This window comes from Phyllobates terribilis, unplaced genomic scaffold, assembly GCF_046119375.1.
Source record: "Phyllobates terribilis strain yellow unplaced genomic scaffold, ASM4611937v1 Scaffold_7__3_contigs__length_470593459, whole genome shotgun sequence".
Taxonomy (NCBI): Eukaryota; Metazoa; Chordata; class Amphibia; order Anura; family Dendrobatidae; genus Phyllobates; species Phyllobates terribilis.
In genome coordinates, this window is record NW_027362767.1 from 424,419,588 (window position 1) to 424,443,749 (window position 24,162).

At 44.8% G+C, this 24,162-nt stretch overlaps 1 protein-coding gene across 2 annotated transcripts in view; it reads right to left on the reverse strand.

The window, feature by feature from the left end:
* The window catches only part of LOC141155155 (complement C2-like), a 54,393-nt gene that overhangs the window by 14,166 nt on the left and 16,065 nt on the right, over positions 1 to 24,162 (reverse strand). Inside the window, exons 1-9 of one of the 2 annotated variants that reach the window (XM_073641842.1) lie at positions 14,781 to 14,952; positions 13,542 to 13,757; positions 12,936 to 13,118; positions 11,030 to 11,203; positions 10,853 to 10,939; positions 9,770 to 9,903; positions 3,815 to 3,950; positions 3,237 to 3,374; positions 1,150 to 1,239 (exon numbers count right to left, since the gene is read on the reverse strand). In XM_073641842.1, coding sequence (XP_073497943.1) covers positions 1,150 to 1,239; positions 3,237 to 3,374; positions 3,815 to 3,950; positions 9,770 to 9,903; positions 10,853 to 10,939; positions 11,030 to 11,203; positions 12,936 to 13,118; positions 13,542 to 13,757; positions 14,781 to 14,868 — 1,246 coding nt within the window. In that variant the 5' untranslated portion in view covers positions 14,869 to 14,952. Of the gene's footprint in view, positions 1 to 1,149; positions 1,240 to 3,236; positions 3,375 to 3,814; positions 3,951 to 9,769; positions 9,904 to 10,852; positions 10,940 to 11,029; positions 11,204 to 12,935; positions 13,119 to 13,541; positions 13,758 to 14,780; positions 14,953 to 24,162 lie in introns of those variants that run through there. The other variant, XM_073641843.1, reaches the window with a different exon arrangement.

Below are 24,162 nucleotides of genomic sequence, written 5' to 3' on the forward strand. Positions count from 1 at the left end.
TAGATAATAGATAGATAATAGATAGATAGATGATAGATAGATGATAGATAATACATAGATGATAGATAATAGATAATAGATAATACATAGATGATAGATAATAGATAGTTAATAGATAGATGATAGATAATAGATAGATAATAGATGATAGATAATAGATGGATGATAGATAATAGATAGATGATAGATAATAGATAGATGATAGATAGATAATAGATGATAGATAATAGATAGATAGATAATAGATGGATGATAGATAATAGATGATAGATAGATGATAGATAATAGATAGATAGATAATAGATAGATGATAGATAATAGATAGATAGATAATAGATAGATAGATGATAGATAATAGATAGATAGATGATAGATAGATAGATGATAGATAATAGATAGATAGATAATAGATAGATAGATGATAGATAGATGATAGATAATAGATAGATATATGATAAATAGATGATAGATAATAGATAGATGATAGATAATAGATAGATAGATAATAGATAGATAGATGATAGATAATAGATAGATAGATGATAGATGATAGATAATAGATAGATAGATAATAGATAGATAGATGATAGATAGATAATAGATAGATGATAGATAATAGATAATAGATAGATGATAGATAATAGATAGATAGATAATAGATAGATAGATGATAGATAATAGATAGATGATAGATAATACATAGATGATAGATAATAGATAGATAATAGATAGATAATAGATAATACATAGATGATAGATAATAGATAGATGATAGATAATAGATAGATAATAGATAGATAATAGATGATAGATAATAGATAGATGATAGATAATAGATAGATGATAGATAATACATAGATGATAGATAATAGATAGATAATAGATAATACATAGATGATAGATAATAGATAGTTAATAGATAGATGATAGATAATAGATAGATAATAGATAGATAATAGATGATAGATAATAGATAGATAATAGATGATAGATAATAGATGGATGATAGATAATAGATAGATGATAGATAGATAATAGATAGATGATAGATAGATAATAGATAGATAGATAATAGATGGATGATAGATGATAGATAGATGATAGATAGATAATAGATAGATGATAGATAGATAATAGTTAGATTCTCACCTAGATGATCTTCCCTATTGTCTGAAATTTTCAGGTATTCTCTGATCTTCTTGATCATTTCCGCAGGTCGTCCTCCCATATTGGCTTTCCCTGGTAACAGTAATGATCTTATGAGTTGGGCATCGGTGAAGTTAGATCAGATTTATATTGGGCAAAAAAATTTAGAGACCCGAGAACTGAAGACGTTTTTGCCAACTTCAGGGAGTAACGGCTGCCGAGCCTGGTACCGGAGACTGGTGAAGGGCTAGATGTGCTACAGTTATTCTCTGGAGGTGTCAGGCGGCTAATTGGGATCAGGGGTGGGGTGGTGTACTCAGAACCATAAGTTCCACCCTGTCCACTTCTAAGTTCCGGCAGGGGCTTGTTTCTTTCAAAACTAAGGGCATGACTGAACCTAGTTTCCACTGCTGTCACAGGACAACTAGCAGGTCTGATGGGCCAATAATGAAGAAATCCTCTGGTTTGGCTGAGTTTTGCCCAATGTGTATACAGTAGACACCTTTTAAGGTGGTTCAGCAGGAATCATCCTGGATGGCCGTTATTGGAGACATTGGCTATTTCAGGATTGGACCTCCATGTTATGGAGACCAGACACGTGACTACAACCTTTCTGGGTGAAGGACCCCAATTGTAGAAGAATCAGCTGCAACTGTAAAGCCACCACTGGGTAAGAGAAGGAGCAGCTTCTGCTGGAATCTGAGGACCTGAGGCCTAGAGGTGCTATCAGTCATTGTACAGGAGGAGGAGGAGGTGAGCTGTGATATCACCTATTGTGAATGGTGGAACCTGTGTTATCTATTGTATATAGAGGTGTTATCAGTCATTGTACAGGAGGAGGAGGAGGTGAGCTGTGATATCACCTATTGTGAATGGTGGTTCCTGTGTTATCTATTGTATATAGAGGTGTTATCAGTCATTGTACAGGAGGAGGAGGTGAGCTGTGATATCACCTACTGTGAATGGTGGATCCTGTGTTATCTACTGTATATAGAGGTGTTATCAGTCATTGTACAGGAGGAGGAGGAGGTGAGCTGTGACATCACCTATTGTGAATGGTGGATCCTGTGTTATCTACTGTATACAGAGGTGTTATCAGTCATTGTACAGGAGGAGGAGGAGGTGAGCTGTGACATTACCTATTGTGAATGGTGGAACCTGTGTTATCTATTGTATATAGAGGTGTTATCAGTCATTGTACAGGAGGAGGAGGAGGTGAGCTGTGATATCACCTATTGTGAATGGTGGACCCTGTGTTATCTACTGTATATAGAGGTGCAGTCATTGTACAGGAGGAGGAGGTGAGCTGTGACATCACCTATTGTGAATGGTGGATCCTGTGTTATCTACTGTATATAGAGGTGCTATCAGTCATTCTACAGGAGGAGGAGGTGAGCTGTGACATCACCTATTGTGAATGGTGGATCCTGTGTTATCTACTGTATATAGAGGTGTTATCAGTCATTGTACAGGAGGAGGAGGTGAGCTGTGACATCACCTATTGTGAATGGTGGATCCTGTGTTATCTACTGTATGCAAAGGTGCTATCAGTCATTGTAGAGGAGGAGGAGGTGAGCTGTTATATCACCTATTGTGAATGGTGGATCCTGTGTTATCAGTCATTGTAGAGGAGGAGGAGGTGAGCTGTTACATCACCTATTGTGAATGGTGGATCCTGTGTTATCTACTGTATATAGAGGTGTTATCAGTAATTGTACAGGAGGATGTGAGCTGTGATATCATCTATTGTGAATGGTGGATCCTGTGTTATCTATTGTATATAGAGGTGTTATCAGTAATTGTACAGGAGGAGGTGAGCTGTGATATCATCTATTGTGAATGGTGGATCCTGTGTTATCTACTGCACATAGAGGTGTTATCAGTCATTCTACAGGAGGAGGAGGTGAGCTGTGACATCACCTATTGTGAATGGTGGATCCTGTGTTATCAGTCATTGTAGAGGAGGAGGAGGTGAGCTGTTATATCACCTATCTGGTTACAGATGATTTCCTGATGATAACGTCCCTTTACTTGTCCCTATTCTGCCTAGAGCAGTGTATGTGAGTGTATAGGTTGATGGGGTCTCTCACCGTCGGTCAGCAGTACGATGACGTGATGGATAGAATCCCACCTTCCTTCCTTCTTATATATCTGCTCTTGAAGCGCCATCATCTCGTACACCTGCCTCAGAGCAGCGTAGCTATTCGTCCCTGACTTGTCCTTGTGATCTAAAGTCGAGGTGAAGGAAAAAGAAGAGTGAGTTTCTGAATTTCCACTTGTGAGTGTTTTTCCCTCTCTGGCGTTTTGCGCTCCAGTATCGCTGCAGCAATATGCGCCATATTCATTGAGCGGCGCTCGCTTCTTACTGGAATTTGGCGCATCTTTTATTTGCCTGTCCACCAGCGTAAGAAATGTTCCTTGGGTTGGGGACTGATGTACATTTGTGCCGTAATTTACACCACTCTTGTGACGTAAATGAAGATGAATTCGTTGAGCGCTCTTAGAGACGCCTTTCCCGACTGAGCTTCGCCTGGTTTTCAAATAATTGGCGAAACTGCGGGACTGGTGTAAAAACACTAAAAGTCACAAAATATCTGCGACATTTCAAGCAGTTTTTACCCCTGAATCTGATGAATGGGGTCGTATGTATATGCCCCGTGGCACTCACCGCTGTATCTCAGCTCCTGTCCGATAAGATCCAACACATCGTTGGCGTCTTCATCATTAGAAATCCTGATAATAACTTTAGGCTCCGTGGCGAAAGATATCACTGCAAACTGAATCTTCATATCAAACCTCCCGAGCTAAGAGGATGAGAACAAGACAGAGGCGTCGGCAGAGCTATAAGGTAGCTGTCATTACTGTGTTCTGCAGGGTCACAGAGCGGCACCATGCACTTAAAGGGGTTGTCCAGGACACGGGTTCTGGCCACCTGATCATTCAAGTAGTTAGTGTCCACACCATTACTTTGCTCTGTTACATTGTTACAATGAGTGTTCTAAAGTACTTAGCTCTGCTACATCGCTGGGCTCTGCTCCACTGTTATAGTAAGTATCTTGACCCACTCTGTCACATTGCTATAGTGAGTGTCCTAACCTACTCAGCTCTGCCACATTATTGGGCTCTGCTCCATCGTTATATTAAATATCCTGACTCACTCTTATTACATCACTGGGCTCTGTTACATTGCTACAGTGAGTGTCCTAACCTACTCAACTCTGTACATCGCTGGACTCTGCTTCATCGTTATAGTAAGTATATGACTCACTCTTGTTACATCACTGGGCTCTGTTACGTGGTCACTGAGTCTCCTAATCTACTCAGCTCTGCTACATCGCTGGGCTCTGCTCCATCATTATAGTAAGCATCCTGACCCACTCTTGTTACATCACTGGGCTCTGTTACATTGTTACAATGAGTCTCCTAACCTACTCAAATCTACTACATTGTTGGTCTCTGCTCCATAGTTATAGTAAGCATATAACTCATTCTTGTTACATCATTTGTCTCTGTTACATTGCTACAGTGAGTCTGCTACATTGCTGGGCTCTGCTCCATCGTTATAGATCTGCTACATCACTGGGCTCTGCTCCATCATTATAGAAAGCATCCTGACCCACTCTTGTTACATCACTGGGCTCTGTTACATTGTCACTGAGTCTCCTAACCTACTCAGTTCTGCTATATTGCTGGGCTCTGCTCTATTGTTATAGTAAGCATCCTGACTCACTCTTGTTACATTATTTGGCTCTGTTACATTGCTGTAGTGAGTCTGCGACATTGCTGGGCTCTGCTCCATCATTATAGATCTGCTACATCACTGGGCTCTGCTCCATCATTATAGTAAGTATATGACCCACTCTTGTTTCATCACTGGGCTCTGTTACCTTGCTTCAGTGAGTCTTCTAACCTACTCAACTCTGCTACATCACTGGGCTATGCTACATCACTACAATGAGTGTTCTGTTCTATTCAGCTCTGCCACATCATCAGGTCTTCTTTGCAGTGCCCTTTATGCGTCTCTGCTTCATCAGTCTCCCTACGTTAAATCTCTGTCTTCCTTGTGGATTACTGCCCTTCTCCTCCAGTGGCCATCCAGCCTATAGGTGAAGGCGACATGGAATTAGCGGAAAAGTCGCACAACAAAGAGAGTTGTGCATCTTGTCTGTGACTTGCTTTCACGCGACTATTTTAAAAATCTGATTTTGCTGTGAATTAAACAGTTTTCAGGTAAGTGGCATGCGACTCGCGGCAGAAAATCCAACACATTTGGAAACATTTGCCGCTCTGCGTTGCAGCAGATCGCAACGCTACGCCATACGAAATCATTACATCCAATGTTGCCATGTGTCGCTGTGATTTCAGTATCATGGAGCTTTAGCTTTAGCCTTACAGCCTTCATTGCTCCATCCAACTCATCTTGCTGCACCAATATCTTTCCGCGCTGCCAGATCGAGGGTTTCAAGAAACTACTGTACCAGGAGAGACTATACACGCACGCTGTGTAGTGACCGTTCTCAGGTTCAGCAGCTCAGATCAATCAATTCAATAAAGAGCTGGGCTGCAGTACCAGATAACTGCCACTACGCGGTGTATGGAGCTGCGCTGGTCCGACTCCGTACACTGTGCACAACCGGCTGCTGTGGGAGCTGGAAGCAGCAGATCGGCAAAGGTGCTGGTGTCGGACTCCCACCAATATGGCATTACTGACTTTTCTTAAGGATAGGTCATCAGTTTCTAAGTCCTGGACAATCCCTTTAATCTGACTGATGAGACAACTGTCCGAATGACTTGTCGTTCGTAGTTGATCCGTGAAGGTTGTCACGTCGGACGACAAAGCCATAAGTTAAAACAACAATTTGGACAGAACCATTGGCCAATTCCTGCTGTGACCTGAGGCTTGGTCTTGGGACGCAGATCTGTCATTTGGTTTTATCAACTTTTCAACTATTTCAAATTCTAATGAATCATTACAAAGACCCGCTCTATGAATCAGTGGGACCCCCAGCAATTGGCGAGGTATCACCGATCCCATGGATGAGTCATTTTTTAATTCCTAGCAGCTCATCTCAAACCTAAATCACAGCGCCTCCTATGGTATTATATTAGTACTCTTATTTGGGTACAGTATGGCGGTATTATACGGCAACAGAATGTTACTTTAGAGTATGTTAATGGTAATCATTTGCACAGCATGGGATAAGGTTTGAGCAGTAGTATTGCAAAAGAAGTGTTAGGAGGATCCAACCTCATATGTTTTCCTCAGGGGCTTCCACAGATCTGGTCATATGCGCCATGTTTCCTAGGTATAATTAGGCCAGATCTTCATATAAGTAAGTAGACTACCGTTCAAAAGTTTGGGGTCATTTAGAAATTTCATTATTTTTGAAAGAAAAGCACATTTTTTTTCAATGAAGCTAACATTAAATGAATCAGAAATACACTCTATACATTGTTAATGTGGTAAATGACTATTCTAGCTGCAAACGTCTTGTTTTTATTGCAATATCTACATATGTGTATAGAGGCCCATTTCCAACAACAACCACTCCAGTGTGTTAATGGTACATTGTGTTTGCTAACTGTGTAAGAAGCTAATGGATGTTTAGAAAACCCTAGAAAACCCTTGCACAAGTATGTTAGCCCAGCTGAAAACAGTTTGGCTGATTTGAGAAGCTATAAAATTGACCTTCCTTTGAGCTAGTTGAGAATCTGGAGCATTACATTTGTTTGTTCTATGAAACTCTCAAAATGGCCAGAAAAAGAGAACTTTCATGTGAAACTCGGCAGTCTATTCTTGTTCTTAGAAATGAAGGCTATTCCATGCGAGAAGTTGCCAAGAAACTGAAGATTTCCTACAACGGTGTGTACTACTCCCTTCAGAGGAGAGGACAAACAGGCTCTAACCAGAGAAGAAAGAGAAGTGGGAGGCCTCGCTGCACAACTGAGCAACAAGACAAGGACATTAGAGTCTTTAGTGTGAGAAATCGACGCCTTGCTGCTCCTCAACTGGCAGCTTCATTAAATAGTACACGCAAAACGCTAGTGTCAACGTCTACAGTGAAGAGACAACTCCGGGATGCTGGCCTTCAGGGCAAAGTGGCAAAGAAAAAGCCATATCTGAGACTGGCTAATAAAAGGAAAATATTAATATGGGCAAAAGAACACAGACATTGGACAGAGGAAGATTGGAAAAAAATTTTATGGACAGACAAATCAAAGTTTGAGGTGTTTGGATCACACAGAAGAACATTTGTGAGATGCAGAACAACTGAAAAGATTCTGGAAGAGTGCCTGACGCCATCTGTCAAGCATGGTGGAGGTAATGTGATGGTCTGGGCTTGCTTTGATGCTGGTAAAGTGGGAGATTTGTACAAGGTAAATGGGATTTTGAATAAGGAAGGATATCACTCCATTTTGCAACGCCATGCCAAACTCTGTGGACAGCGCTTGATTGGAGCCAATTTCATCCTACAACAGGACAATGACCCAAAGCCTCCAAATTATGCATGAAGTATTTAGGGAAGAAGCAGGCAGCTGGTATTCTATCTGTAATGGAGTGGCCAGCACAGTCACCAGATCTCAACCCCATTGAGCTGTTGTGGGAGCAGCTTGACCGTATGGTACGCAAAAAGTGCCCATCAAGCCAATCCAACTTGTGGAGGGGCTTCAGGAAGCATGGGGGGAAATTTCTCAAGATTACCTCAGCAAATTAACAGCTAGAATGCCAAAGATCTGCAATGCTGGAATTGCTGCAAAGGAGCATTCTGTGACCAAAGCAAAGTTTGAAGGAGAAAATTATTCTTTCAAATAAAAATCATTATTTCTAACCTTGTCAATATCTGGACTATATTTTCTAATCATTTTGCAACTCATTTCATAAATAAAAGTATGAGTTTTCATGGAAAACACAAAATTGTCTGGGTGACCCCAAACTTTTGAGCGGTAGTGTACAGTACAGACCAAAAGTTTGGACACACCTTCTCATTTAAAGATTTTTCTGTATTTTCATGACTATGAAAATTGTACATTCACACTGAAGGCATCAAAACTATGAATTAACACATGTGGAATTATATACTTAACAAAAAAGTGTGAAACAACTGAAAATATGTCTTATATTCTAGGTTCTTCAAAGTAGCCACCTTTTGCTTTGATGACTGCTTTGCACGCTCTCGGCATTCTCTTGATGAGCTTCAAGAGGTAGTCACCAGAAATGGTCTTCCAACAATCTTGAAGGATTTCCCAGAGATGCTTAGCACTTGTTGGCCCTTTTGCCTTCACTCTGCGGTCCAGCTCACCCCAAACCATCTCGATTGGGTTCAGGTCTGGTGACTGTGGAGGCCAGGTCATGTGGTGTAGCCCCCCATCACTCTCCTCCTTGGTCAAATAGCCCTTACACAGCCTGGAGGTGTGTTTGGGATCATTGTCCTGTTGAAATATAAATGATGGTCCAACTAACGCAAACCGGATGGAATAGCATGCCGCTGCAAGATGCTGTGGTAGCCATGCTGGTTCAGTATGCCTTCAATTTTGAATAAATCCCCAACAGTGTCACCAGCAAAGCACCCCCACACCATCACACCTCCTCCTCCATGCTTCACGGTGGGAACCAGGCATGTAGAGTCCATCCGTTCACCTTTTCTGCGTCGCACAAAGACACGGTGGTTGGAACCAAAGATCTCAAATTTGGACTCATCAGACCAAAGCACAGATTTCCACTGGTCTAATGTCCATTCCTTGTGTTCTTTAGCCCAAACAAGTCTCTTCTGCTTGTTGCCTGTCCTTAGCAGTGGTTTCCTAGCAGCTATTTTACCATGAAGGCCTGCTGCACAAAGTCTCCTCTTAACAGTTGTTGTAGAGATGTGTCTGCTGCTAGAACTCTGTGTGGCATTGACCTGCTCTCTAATCTGAGCTGCTGTTAACCTGCGATTTCTGAGGCTAGTGACTCGGATAAACGTATCCTCAGAAGCAGAGGTGACTCTTGGTCTTCCTTTCCTGGGGCGGTCCTCGTGTGAGCCAGTTTCTTTGTAGCGCTTGATGGTTTTTGCAACTGCACTTGGGGACACTTTCAAAGTTTTCCCAATTTTTCGCACTGACTGACCTTCATTTCTTAAAGTAATGATGGCCACTAGTTTTTCTTTATTTAGCTGCTTTTTTCTTGCCATAATACAAATTCTAACAGTCTATTCAGTAGGACTATCAGCTGTGTATCCACCAGAATTCTGCACAACACAACTGATGGTCCCAACCCCATTTATAAGGCAAGAAATCCCACTTATTAAACCTGACAGGGCACACCTGTGAAGTGAAAACCATTTCCGGTGACTACCTCTTGAAGCTCATCAAGAGAATGCCAAGAGTGTGCAAAGCAGTCATCAAAGCAAAAGGTGCCTACTTTGAAGAACCTAGAATATAAGACATATTTTCAGTTGTTTCACACTTTTTTGTTAAGTATATAATTCCACATGTGTTAATTCATAGTTTTGATGCCTTCAGTGTGAATGTACAATTTTCATAGTCATGAAAATACAGAAAAATCTTTAAATGAGAAGGTGTGTCCAAACTTTTGGTCTGTACTGTATATCAGATTGATCGGCTCAGATATTGCGCCATTACAGACCTTTCCAACAAGAATCTCAACACACTCTTTGAAGATGCCAAAGTTTTCTTCGCCAACACTACTGGAGGCGTCCAAGAGAACGTAGACATTTAGAATTCCGTCTTTCTTTATCTTCATCGTTCTCCCCGCTTTTTCTGAAAGCAAATGGATGTATTATAGAGGCTGATTAAAGGTATCAGAATAATGGATCTTTTTAATGGAGATAGAAAGTTGATATTTTCCGTTCCACCAATATTGGCTGCCATTACAGTTCTCATTGGAGAGGCCACCCAACTTTTCGAAGACTGAGGTCCCATTTTACCATTTGTTTTTTTTTTTAAGTCACTTTCCTTTTTTTGGTTTGTTGTATTAGTTACTGTTTGTCAAAGAAGGTCTTTAAAGCTTCCTGTCTTGAACTGTTTTTGGGACTTTTGGCACCAAAAGTCGCAAGTTAGAGCCAAAAGTCTCAAGAATTGCACCAAAAGTTTGACATACTCAAAAATACATCAGGGCGATGACTAGAGTGAGGTTGCGCCAAATTTTGCAACTTTTTGTAAAGTCGTAATGATGAATCAGGCTAAAGCATGTGGAATTGCTAGACTCTGTTCACAAAGAGGAAAGCGAAACAAAAAAAAAACAGACGAGCACATAAAATAGATAAAAAAAAAGGCGCAAATAGAATAATGAATTGGATGCAAACAAAAAAAATTAGCAAAATGCAGAAAACTAGACAAAAAAACAGGGTCAAAGGCGATGATGAATTAGGGACTGAATTGTTCAGATTAAGAGATTATTCAGGTTTTGTGAGGAATGCAGTTACAGGGCAGCAAATGGGGAATTTTGCCCGGAGTGCTAGGTGTCGGGAGGGAAGCCAACAAGTCTCTTTGATACGTAGATATCGGGAGAGGGTAATAATACATTGTACCTTTGGACCCAGGTGAAAAAAAGCCTAGCTACAGCTCTGGCAAAAGTGAGCCATGGCTTGTAGGGTTACCTGTCTGAAGGGACTTGTGGAGCTTCATTCTCATGCATGGCCACTTCAGGTAAACCACATGCCCACTAGAAGGTTCCCAAAGACTTTACCAACTTCCCAGAACAACTTACGTTCCAATGCAGAAGTTTGCAAGATTCCAGAGAGTGACCCTGCAAAGAACTCTCCAGCCTCCTCCGGAAGGTCAAACGAATAAGGAGCTGGAAAAAAAAGATAAGAACATAATGGGTGAAGATTAAAGGCGACATATTCTTTGGACCTCAGAGTCACTTCTTGGGCTCTGTACTCACATTGACAGGTGACCTCGGTCCCGCTCCATCGCCTACTCTCTAGACACGTTCTTGTAGATGATCCAATTAGTGTGAAGCCAGAGACACATTTATATGAGACACTTTCATCAATATCATATCGAATACCCGTTTTCATTGCACCCGGTGGTAATCCTGGATCAGGACAGTGGCCGGCTGTAGGGTAGGACAACAGGTAATGCAAATACCATTAATAGTTAACAATCCCATAATGACTCCTGACATCATACTATTAGGTCAGTCTGTCTAAGAGCCACTCACCCATTCTCTTCACCAAATTAATCTGCTCATTTGTTCACCGTGATAAAGTAGTGATCAGAAACCAAATTAGTGATCCATTACCATCATAAATGCAATACATGATGAAAGTCTTATTAAACTTTGTAGACTGTAACCATAAACATACTAACTTTTTTTTTAGTTCCCTAAGACCCCTCCATAGTACCCCTACTGCCATTATTCGTGTCACGGGTGTGTCAGGTGTAATAGACAGTCGCTCTGGATCTGGATGTAGTAGGTCACTGCGCTTGGCATTACAGACGCCTTCTTAATCCTTCTTCCTTTTGGACCCAGCGGCGACCTCCCTCCTGCTGCTGATTGACACACCCTTGCCTGGGAGTTAAAAGCATTCAGTTTGCTCCAGGGAATCGCTGGTGATACTTGTTTCTACCTTTATGCAGGTTTGGAGCACTAGCAGTCGGCTAGCTTCTTCTTTGGTGCCCTTGACACACCCTTGCTTTGGTAGTTAAAAACCCTCAGTTTCTCCAGAGAGTCGCCGGTGATAGTTCTATGTATCTCTGTTCTGTGCAGGCTTGGAGTAATGGCAGTCGGCTAGTCTCGTCTTTGGTGCCCTTGGAGGACAGTTGGTGTTTCTCCTCTGGTGTCTGCTCAAGCTAAGTTAATCCCCTTTGTTTGTCTACCTTGTTGTCTTTAGTTTGTAGTGAAGCCTGACCAGTGCTCACCCCTCCCCCTCCCTATTTAGGGCCAAGCTCTAGGGACATCCAGGGCTTAGGGTCCTGCTCGGCGATAGGTTTGGAACCTATATAGGGACGGTAGGATAGGCACGGTGATATTAGATCTGCCTAGGGGACTCTACTCCCCCTTTCGCTAGTGTTTGGGCTTCCTCCCCCTCTTCCCTTCGTGTTGCACTTAGTCTTTCCCACACCGTGCGTGACAATACATTGCAAAAAAATGTTGAAATAGTCACAAGTGTTATGGTAAAGAGTGGTCGGATGGGTTCTCCAGACAATGCTTTGCTCCCTTCACCTCTGACTGACGTGGATGACGTCCTCTATTTCATCCATATAGCCTCTGAAATCCTTCAACTGCGATACTAATCAGAGGACTGGCTCATGTACAGAGGATTAGTTAATTCTACCAGACTTCTGATCAATGGTGTGGATGCAAAATTTCAGAGCTTGTGGGGATGGCGCTGGGGGCCTGATCGATGTCATTGAGAGATGATTGGGCAGTGTTAGTATTCACAAACGGGGCACTGAACATGGTCTGGACACCAAGACCACTCAGATCTCATTATTATACCAAATGGGACAATTTGAAACTATGTTTTACAATGTTTGTGGGCCAGCAGGGGCGATATCAAGGCTTGTAGGCAAGTAAAAAAAAATCTTCATGTGGTTTTGTCAGTTTACATAGGGAAAACCTGCAGTAAAATTCCCTTTAAGTATTAATAGAATGTTCTGCCCATTACAATTCCAGTTAACAAGTATATACTAGGTTTTCGTAAATTTTTCACTTGTAGTTTAAGGGACTGTTATTGCTCTTACCTTCCATCCAGAGATGTTTTTTTAATATCTATCCATTTATCACTTGCTTTACACATGCATTTGCTGCAGTGCATACTAACCTTTGGTAGCCACACACTTACCTCCATTATCACAAATTGCTGTCTCTCCACTCCATTTTCCATTTTTCTTACATATTCTCACCATAGATCCCCTGGGGATGTAGCCATCATTACACATGAAGGTAATATTGGAGTCTACAAAGAAAGGCCCTCTTGGATTAAATTCTCCATTTTCAAACATTTCAGGGTCAGGACATCTAATTTCTGAAAAGATACAAGAAAATTAAAAGTCAAAAGAATATTTGAAATAAAAGGGTAATATAATAAACAAATTGATTTTACTATTAAAGGCCTATTCACAGGGCCATTCATATAAATGGCATTAATGGACTTAAGAAGGTACCCATAGCGGTCCCTGTGACTTAGTAATAACTGTCCACTGCAATTTTATATTAACTTAGCTGCTAAAGTGGCAAAATCGTCTTAATGACAAAATAGTGATTCGAAATCATATATGAATCTATTTCCGCCTCCAGGAAGTGTTCATCATTATTCTTTCAGGTAACTGCTTATGAAAATCTATTAAATATATATGCCTTGTTCCTTGTCAGTTTTTCACTGACAGTTCAAGAGCATGTCCTCTAATACCAAAGGACTATGACAATGTTTATACTCATTAGTACATACTTTTACATAATATTTCCTTTATCTTCCTCCCATAGCTGTTTTTTATGTCTGTCCATTTGCCATTTGTTTGGCATGTACGGCTGTTTTGTGGCCAGGGGTATTGTCCTAAGGGGCACTGGAATTTGGCAGTGCTTCCCACATTCAGTCCATCCGTAAGGGCAACAGTAGAAGTCCTGTTGCCAAGATCTTGAGGGCAAAGAACCCTTGCTTCGCAAGCTGTGAAAAAATAATTTAAATATGAGATTGGAAGACAATAGCAAGATTCTATGTTAGTCAAAATTCAAGCATTACTACCTTATTAGATTAAATCATTGTCCTCGCGATCACTTTCCCAAAGCACCTGAAGAAGTTGGACTTTAGGCTCCCATACCTGTTAGATGAAAGTGATTCGAACTTGCTGACATCGGAGGGATGGCCAATCATCCAATGTATATGGGCCCCCTTGATTTTTATGATGATTTGCAGTGTCATACTGGGGTGGCAAGGCCCTAACAGTAGCATTGACTGTGGGGGCCACGGTTAGGCTACATAGTGAATCAAATGTTTGGGCCAACTACTGCTCATGTAGGAGGGTAAGATGCTTACCCCTGCACAAGGACCCACCGGGGAGATTCACCTATACCCTTATAGGACAGTCCAAGTTTGACCATGTGTATGGCCAACGTTACTTGAAGCTGAAGACCACCTATTCGAGAAAAGCATCAGACAGTAAATAGGACATGTGGAAGAGCCAAGTCAGTCTCCTGGTCTACACCCATTGCAGCAGACGTCACTAAGGAGCTTTAGTGGAAGCTGAAGACCCCCTGTTCAAGAAAAGTATAAGACCAGATTGCAAATAGGATGAGTTCAAGAGCCAAGTTTGTCTCCTGGTCTCCACCCATTGTACCAAAGGTCACCAAGGACAGAATATTTCTAGCAGCACCCGCAAGTTGGTCAGATTCTCGTGACAAGACACCGTGCAGACCAGATAGAGAGCAAATGACTTGACAGAGATGAGCATCTCAGGGACTCATACTCAGCAGACTATTGGCATACCAGCATCTGGATTGAGCTTAAACCCAAAGTACTATCCTACAAAGGCTATAGGTTGTATCTGTCTACAGATATTGCTGCTTATTTGCAAACTTCATAACTAAGAAGTCAGTAAAAAAAAAAGTTCTGCTCAAAGTGCATGAAGTTCTTACATATCGCTGGCCAAACGTGGAACTTGCAAGTAAAATGTTTGAGGTCTCTACATACCTGCTGCAAATAATAACACCAGGAGGAGGAGGACCACCTGGAGGAGGCCACCTGATGAAATAGGTTTTGCCTGTAGTCGGTGCCCCATTTCAGTCCTCTGTGTCTCGAGCTCTGCTGCACTGGGTGAGAAGAACACAGTCCAGACTACACCTCCAGGGAGGAGTGAACCTCCGGGAAATGATGAAAGGAAAATGCAGAGTTAAACTGTAACGGGGCTATGGGGAAGGAAGGTTAAAAATGATGTGACCCAAAAGGGAATTTTTTCTAGTATAAAGTTTGCTGGGAACATGTTGAGTAGCAGTAATCTTCTGCCTGGAAGCTGAGCTATAAGGTGCTACAGGGTCAAAGAAGTAAAAGTAGATCATCAGTAAGCCATCTTGTTAGTCTGGCCATAATTTCAACACATATTGAAGGCAACGCAAAGACTAATAAAGTAGCTGGACAGTCCGAGGACCTCAAAACTCAGCTGCTCGTGTCTTAGCTTCTCGGACCCTGTGTCTCCTGAACCTTATTCTGTAAGGGTTGGTGCACAATCCCACTCACCAGAACCTCATAAGACTGACAAAAGAACTCAAAATTTTGGAAAAATATACTTTCAGATCCTCCATAAAGTCCCCAATGAAGCATGACGGAGGCCATGTTTCCCTGTGGGATCAGTAGGTGCTGCCAGCCCTTTATCTATAATGTTAGTGACATCTCCAGATCTTCATTAAATTGTCAGCGGCCCTATAAAGTTTTAAGAAAGATGAAGCCCCAGTGAACGATTACGATGGACGATTCTGTCTCATTTTCTCGAAGATCCCTTTAAATCATTCTCATTTTCTGTACTGGATGTTTGTGTGGTCTCCATGTTGGTCTCACTTTCATTTCTCCGATCTCCCTTCGTCTGTTTACCCTTTGCTGGTTCTTGCTCAATCAATATTGGCTGATAATACAGAATTCACAGGAACTGTTTATATAAAGGGATAACGGAGGCTAAAGTCTGATTATAATATCACTTGGATAAATATCAAAACCGAGCTCTGGAGTATAACAAGGATGCATCTCAGGATCAATGCAAGGCATGTATGTACACAGTGACTGCAATGGCAGAATAGTGAGTGCAGCTCTGGAGTATAATACAGGATGTAACTCAGGATCAGTACAGGATCAGTAATGTAATGTATGTACACAGTGACTGCACCAGCAGAATAGTGAGTGCAGCTCTGGAGTATAATACAGGATGTAACTCAGGATCAGTAATGTAATGTATGTACACAGTGACTGCACCAGCAGAATAGTGAGTGCAGCTCTGGAGTATAATACAGGATGTAACTCAGGATCAGTACAGGATCAGTAATGTAATGTATGTACAGTGACTGCACCAGCAGAATAGTGACTGCAGCTCTGGAGTATAATACAGGATGTAACTCAGGATCAGTACAGGATCAGTAATGTAATGTATGTACACAGTGACTGCCCCAGCAGAATTGTGAGTGCAGCTCTGGAGTATATTACAGGATGTAACTCAGGATCAGTACTGTAATGTATGTACACAGTGACTGCACCAGCAGAATAGTGAGTGCAGCTCTGGAGTATAATACAGGATATAACTCAGGATCAGGAATGTAATGTATGTACACAGTGACCACACCAGCAGAATAGTGAGTGCAGCTCTGGAGTATATTACAGGATGTAACTCAGGATCAGTACAGGATCAGCAATGTAATGTATGTACACAGTGACTGCACCAGCAGAATAGTGAGTGCAGCTCTGGAGTATATTACAGGATGTAACTCAGGATCAGTACAGGATCAGTAATGTAATGTATGTACACAGTGACTGCCCCAGCAGAATAGTGAGTGCAGCTCTGGAGTATAATACAGGATGTAACTCAGGATCAGTACAGGATAAGTAATGTAATGTATGTACACAGTGACTGCACCAGCAGAATAGTGAGTGCAGCTCTGGAGTATATTACAGGATGTAACTCAGGATCAGTACAGGATCAGTAATGTAATGTATGTACACAGTGACTGCCCCAGCAGAATTGTGAGTGCAGCTCTGGAGTATAATACAGGATGTAACTCAGGATCAGTAATGTAATGTATGTACACAGTGACTGCACCAGCAGAATAGTGAGTGCAGCTCTGGAGTATATTACAGGATGTAACTCAGGATCAGTACTGTAATGTATGTACACAGTGACTGCACCAGCAGAATAGTGAGTGCAGCTCTGGAGTATAATACAGGATATAACTCAGGATCAGGAATGTAATGTATGTACACAGTGACCACACCAGCAGAATAGTGAGTGCAGCTCTGGAGTATAATACAGCATGTAACTCAGGATCAGTACAGGATCAGTAATGTAATGTATGTACACAGTGACTACACCTGCAGAATAGTGAGTACAGCTATGGAGTATAATACAGGATGTAACTCAGGATCAGTATAGGATCAGTAATGTAATGTATGTACACAGTGACTGCCCCAGCAGAATAGTGAGTGCAGCTCTGGAGTATAATACAGGATGTAACTCAGGATCAGTACAGGATCAGTAATGTAGTGTATGTACACAGTGACTGCACTGGCAGAATAGTGAGTGCAGCTCTGGAGTATAATACAGGATGTAACTCAGGATCAGTACAGGATCAGTAATGTAATGTATGTACACAGTGACTGCCCCAGCAGAATAGTGAGTGCCGCTCTGGAGTATAATACAGGAGGTAACTCAGGACCAGTACAGGATCAGTAATGTAATGTATGTACACAGTGACTGCACTGGCAGAATAGTGAGTGCAGCTCTGGAGTATAATACAGGATGTAACTTAGGATCAGTAATGTAATGTATGTACACAGTGACTGCACTGGCAGAATAGTGAGTGCAGCTCTGGAGTATAATACAGGATGTAACTCAGGATCAGTACAGGATCAGTAATATAATGTATGTACACAGTGACTGCACTGGCAGAATAGTGAGTGCAGCTCTGGAGTATAATACAGGATGTAACTTAGGATCAGTAATGTAATGTATGTACACAGTGACTGCACTGGCAGAATAGTGAGTGCAGCTCTGGAGTATGATACAGGATGTAACTCAGGATCAGTACAGGATCAGTAATGTAATGTATGTACACAGTGACTGCCCCAGCAGAATAGTGAGTGCAGCTCTGGAGTATAATACAGGATGTAACTCAGGATCAGTAATGTAAGGTATGTACACAGTGACTGTGTGGCACCCCAGGGGTCTGGTTGCCACAGTGGTAGAAATACCATGTCTGAGAGCGAGCATGGGTTTTCCTGGTCAGCAGCACTGTTGCATGCAATGCCTCCTGCCCCAGTCCAGGGAGGGGAGGAACCTGCCCTTTATAAACTGGATCTGGGGCGGGGTTAGAGAGTTGAGTTCTAGTCCAGAGGAAGGGACAGAGGAGCAGCAATGAGCTCTGGAGGCAACACAGGAGCAGAGAGCCAGGGATTGGAGCTGATAGAGCTCATCCTGGCAGAAGATGCAGAGAACCGGACACTGGAGTCCGAGGCTGTGAGGATATTAACATCCAGCAGCAGAAACCACCTGGCAGGGGATTTCAGGTCCTCTGGCCATAGAAAGCCCAGAGGCTCAGTCACACGCAAGGGACCGGCACCGCCATCGAGGAGCGGAAGGAACCAAAGGACCCAAGTCAGCAGCCATACGGGTGAGCACCACACGGTACACTCAGGGACGTGGGCTTCTACATGACTACAGCAAGGTAGCCAGGAAGAGTGCAGTCAGACGGGAAGGCCTACACCTCCACCTGGCCAGGGGGACTCTTGTTCGCTCACAGAGTGACCAGGCCTCTAATGTTAGCCAGTACTCCCAGCAGGGTCTCCTTCATTAACAACAGTAAAGACCCTGAACTGCACTGCACGGACTTTGAGTCATTTCTGCTGCGCCCATGCACCACAACCCTCACCATCTGCACTCACTGCCCTGAGGCTATACTCCTCCCGTGGGGAGTTATACTACCCTCTGCTGCGCACACAACACCAGCCTCAGCAGTCTGCCCCGCAGCGGCGGTTCTCAGTGACCGCAATCCACGGGTGGCGTAGTCGGACATTTAAACATTACAAAATCAAGTAAACAGATCCGCCACTGGTTTGACCACCCTGAGCCACGGGACCGGGTCGTCGCCACGGAGACTACAACCCCCAGCATTACACAGAGACCCGGCTCCGGGTATTCCCCTACACACACGGCCCAGGGGGCGCGTCAACTTTGGCGTAGTCAGCAGGATTTCATGCCCGCAACCACCGGGTACTGCGTGCCTGAAGAAAGACTGTGATATTTACCGTGGTGAAGTTTCCCGCCATTCGCAGCCGTTTTCCCGCCATCCGCCGCCATTTTCCCGCCATTGGGTGCCATTTCTGGGACGCCGCGCGGGAAGAAGAGGGGCGTGGACACCAAAAGCGCACGAGAGCTGAAGCCCCGCCTTATGCACTGCAGCTGCGCAAGGTCCTGGAAGGAGCCCAGCGGACGCCGACATCACCAGCGCGCGACGCAAGGTCCTCGACCCCGACGATCGCCTCCGGAGCCGCGGCCTACGGAGAAGAAGCAACGGAAGGTAGGCCACGGTTAACTAGGGGGGAGGAAGACACCAGGAATGGAGGGAGCTCCCACCGCCAGCGCGGCTGCTGCCGCAGTGATGCCGTTCACAATGCCGTATATCCCCAGAGCGGCATGGTTACCCCAGTACTCAGGGGAGTCGCATACCCTGAGCGACTTTAAAGAAAGACTGTATAGCCTATTCAAAGTATACCCCCTGTCCGAGGAACAAAAAGTAAGCATCCTGATAGGCCAGTTAATCGGAGCAGCCCAAAGAGAAGTGAGGTCCTGGTCAGCCAGGGAAAAGGGGACTGTAAAGGAAATACTGGCCCGTCTAAAGGACACTTTTGATACCCGCACCTCAGCAGAGATCAAACTAAAATTTTATGGATGCAAACAGCGGGCACAAGACAGTATACGGGACTATGCTTTGAATTTGCAGGAGGCCCTGAGAGCCATTAAGCAGGCAGACCCTGACAGTGTGCGGAATGAGGATAAGCTGTTGACTGAACAGTTCATTGAGGGTCTACAGTCCTACGCCCACCGAACCCAGTTGCATGTAATGGCCTTGCAGAACCCTGATTTGGACTTTGCGCAGTTCAAAGACAGGGCCATCCAGGTGCTCTGAGAACCGGCACCAGGTGGCGCTGTAACCCACAGGCGCCCTGCTATTACCTATCACCAGGAGGCGGCGCCCTTGTCTGCAGAGCCTGTGGAAGCTGATGCACAGGCTTTGGACAAAGCCCTGGCTGCAGACCTGCACCATCAGGTCCAAGAGCTGACCAAAAGCGTTGCGGCGCTAAACAGAACTGTGCAGTCTTTACAGGTGTCTTCCCCAGGAAAGATCCAGCTGGCTTCCAGTCCGGAGGACGTCCCTTGGAGTCAACAGAGGAGGATCCCATCGTCCAGAGGAAGGCCCAGCGACCGCTACAACCAGGACGGACAACCCATCTGCCGCCGCTGCAACCAACCAGGACATATGGCAAGGTACTGTCATTTAAACGGGCCCAACCTGGGGCAGAGGGCCGACCCCCAGGCATAAGATTATCAGGCCCATCGAGCTGGCGTGATAAGTACGTAGGGGGACGACCGGTCTTGCCTGTGGTGCTGGATGGCATTCCTATGAGTGCACTACTGGACACCGGGTCACAGGTAACCACCATCCCCTATGTGCTTTTTAAGCGGTACTGGAATGACTCAGATATTACCCGCTACCCAGATGACGATTTGAGCATCATCGCCAGCAATGGTCAGCCCGTACCGCAGGTGGGATTCAAAGAGGTGACCATCAAAATTGGTAAAGTTGAACTGCCAGCGCAAGGACTGATTATTGTGGACATTGACCGTCGTGAAAGCCACCTTAAGATAACCTTGGGTGCTAATGTTATTGAAAATTGTCTTGCAGAGATAATTCTCATATTACAGCAGGTTGCGGTGAACGCCAGCTCCAGCTAGCAGCGTGTCCTGCAAAAAGAGATCAGAGCCCTGATGAAAAGGCAACAGGTAGAACTGTCTGGTGGTGAGATTGGTAGTGTAAGGATGAGTGACCCGTTCCCTATCGCCATGCCCCCAAAAAGTGAGATGATGATCTGGTGCCGGACTGCAATCGGGTTAAGAGGAAGGGACTACCAAGCCATGGTAGAACCCGTCTACTTAGACAGTAGGCCCACCATTTTGACAGCACGGGGGGTGGTCGATGTACGCCATGGGAGGGTACCCGTCCGTATCCTAAACATTGGGGAAAGAGAAGTATACTTGCCCTGGTATGCCACTCTAGCCAAATTGTTCACCGTTAACCAAAACTCTGTAAAGGCCGTGGAACCCTTGCCTCCATCTCAACCAGAGGAAGGTAACGGCTCCAAGAAACAAATGGAGGACTGGTGTCAGAAGCTGCATGTGGGCACCGACTCCACTCCTTCACACCAAAAACAGGGAGTCTACCAGGTGGTGCAGGAGTACGAAAGAGTCTTTAGCAAACACCCGCTAGACTTTGGGCAAGTAAAGGGGGTAGAACACCACATCCCCACAGGAGACCATCCACCCATAAAGGAAAGATACCGACCTGTACCCCCTGCACACTATTAGAATGCCAAGGGAATTTTGCGAGAAATGAAGGAGGCTGGGGTAATCAGGGACAGCTGTAGCCCCTGGGCAGCTCCACTAGTTCTTGTGAAAAAGAAAGATGGCACCATGAGAATGTGTGTAGATTACAGGAAGGTCAACCGTATCTCACACAAAGATGCGTACCCGTTACCTAGGATAGAGGAATCTTTAGCTGCATTAAAGTCTGCTAACTTCTTCTCCACTTTGGATCTTACTAGCAGGTACTGGCAGGTTCTTGCAGCAGAGGCCGACAAGGAGAAGACCGCGTTCACCACCCCGATGGGTCTCAGCGAATTCAACTGTATGCCGTTCGGGCTCTGCAACGCACCAGGAACCTTCCAGCGGTTGATGGAGTGCTGCCTGGGGCACAGGAATTTCGAGACGTTCCTGCTATACCTGGACGATGTCATCGTGTATTCCAAAATATACGAGGACCATCTGAGACACCTGGCAGAAGTGTTTGACGCCCTGGCAGGCTACGGCCTAAAGGTGAAACCCTCCAAGTGTCATCTACTGAAGCCAAAGGTACAGTACCTGGGACACGTGGTGAGTGCTGACGGAGTAGCTCCAGACCCTGATAAGATCACAGTGATTAAGGACTGGCCAAGACCCTCCAGCATAAAGGAAGTGCGGCAGTTCCTCGGGTTGGTAGGCTACTACCGAAGATTCATCTCCGGGTTCACCAAAATGGCAGCTCCTATGCAGGACCTCCTGATAGGCCAGTCCAGGAAGGCCAAAAACCAGAAGCCGCCCTTCAAATGGGACAAGCTGGAGGATGAGTCTTTCCACCAGCTGAAGATGGCCCTCACGGGGGATGAAATCCTGGTGTACCCTGATTATGGCCAGCCTTTTATTCTCCACACAGACGCGAGCAACATCGGGTTAGGGGCGGTGCTGTCCCAGATCCAACAGGGCAGAGAATGGCTGATCGCTTACGCCAGCAGGAAGCTCCGGCCCACAGAAAGGAATCCTGAAAATTACAGCTCCTTCAAGCTAGAGTTCCTCGCGGTGGTATGGGCAGTGACCGAGCGCTTTAAACATTACCTTGCCTCTTCCATGTTCACCGTGTACACGGACAACAACCCGTTGACACACCTGGACACTGCAAAACTTGGTGCCCTGGAGCAGAGATGGATGGCCCGCCTATCCAACTATGAGTTCACCATCAAATACCGGGCGGGACGCACAAATGCCAACGCAGACGCCCTGTCCAGGATGCCGAACTTGCCGGACGGAGGGGAAGATCCAGAAGAACTGGAAGAGATTGAACTCCCTGCGTTCCACCGTCGTGGGATTACCCAGTGTTCCCACCGTGTAAGGGACAGGCACTCTGCCACGTTCAATCCCTTACCCCACTACAGCTGGGCGGAGAAGCAAGACAGTGACCGAGCCGTCCACCTGGTAAAAGAGATGCTGACACAGGCTGATGCCCGCCTTGATCAAGACGCTCCGGAAGAGACCAAACAGCTGTGGAAGGAGAAGAGTAAACTGTTTCTCTACAAGGGGAAGCTGTGCCGGAGAATTGTCAACTCCCGGACACATGAGCTGACCTGGCAGGTAGTGGTCCCGAGACGAGACGCGGCTATGGTCCTGGAGGCATACCACGACGGAGCAGGGCACTTTGGATGGAAGAAGTTGGAGTTCCTGTTGCGTGAACGGTTCTTCTGGGTAGGTATGAGAGGGGCCATTGAGAGATGGTGCAGAGACTGCGGCCCGTGCAACCTGAGAAGAAAGGACCGTGTCAGCCAGAAGACTCCCCTGCAGTCCATCATCACCAAGCAGCCACTAGAACTGGTAGCCCTGGACCATGTGAAGTTGGCTCCAAGTAGGTCCGGGTACGTCTACGCCCTCACCATCGTAGACCACTACTCCCGGTTCCTGGTGGTGGTCCCTGTCAAGGACTTAATGGCTCAGACAACAGCTAGAGCCTTCCAGCAGCACTTCTGCCGTCCACACGGGTATCCGGAGCAAGTGTTGACTGACCAAGGTCCAGCCTTCGAAGCGGAGGTCTTCCAGGATTTCTGCAACCTGTATGGCTGCAAGAAGATAAGGACAACGCCCTATCACCCCCAAACCAACGGATTATGCGAGAAGATGAACCAGGCGGTGATAGACTTGCTGAAAACGTTGCCCCTGGAAGAACGCAGTCTGTGGCCTGAGAAACTGCCTGATCTGGTGGACTTGTATAACCACATCCCAGTAAATTCCACCAACTGCACCCCGACTTACCTAATGAGAGCAAGACCTGGTAAGCTGCTTATTGACCTGGATACGGGAGTCCTGACACCTGAGGACACCTCGCCAGAGGCAGACTGGGATACAGAACGGCAGCAGCAGTACCGGAAAGTGCAGTTACATAGTTACATAGTTTATAAGGCCGAAAAAAGACAAGCGTCCATCCAGTTCAGCCTATTTCTTGTGCACTGCAGCTATTCCGCAGCGTTGATCCAGGGGAAGGCAAAAAAAACCATGCGGTATAGGCCAATTTACATAATTGAGGAAAAATTCACTTCCCGACTCCAATCTGGCAGTCAGATTAAATCCCTGGATTAATTAACTATCGCTAAGCATAAGATGTAATTTTATTGTTCTCAAGAAAGGCGTCCAGGCCTCTCTTGAACTCATTAAGTGAGTTGGACATCACCACTTCCTCTCCCAGAGAGTTCCAGAGTCTCACGGCTCTGACCGTAAAGAATCCCCTTCTATGCTGGTGCAGGA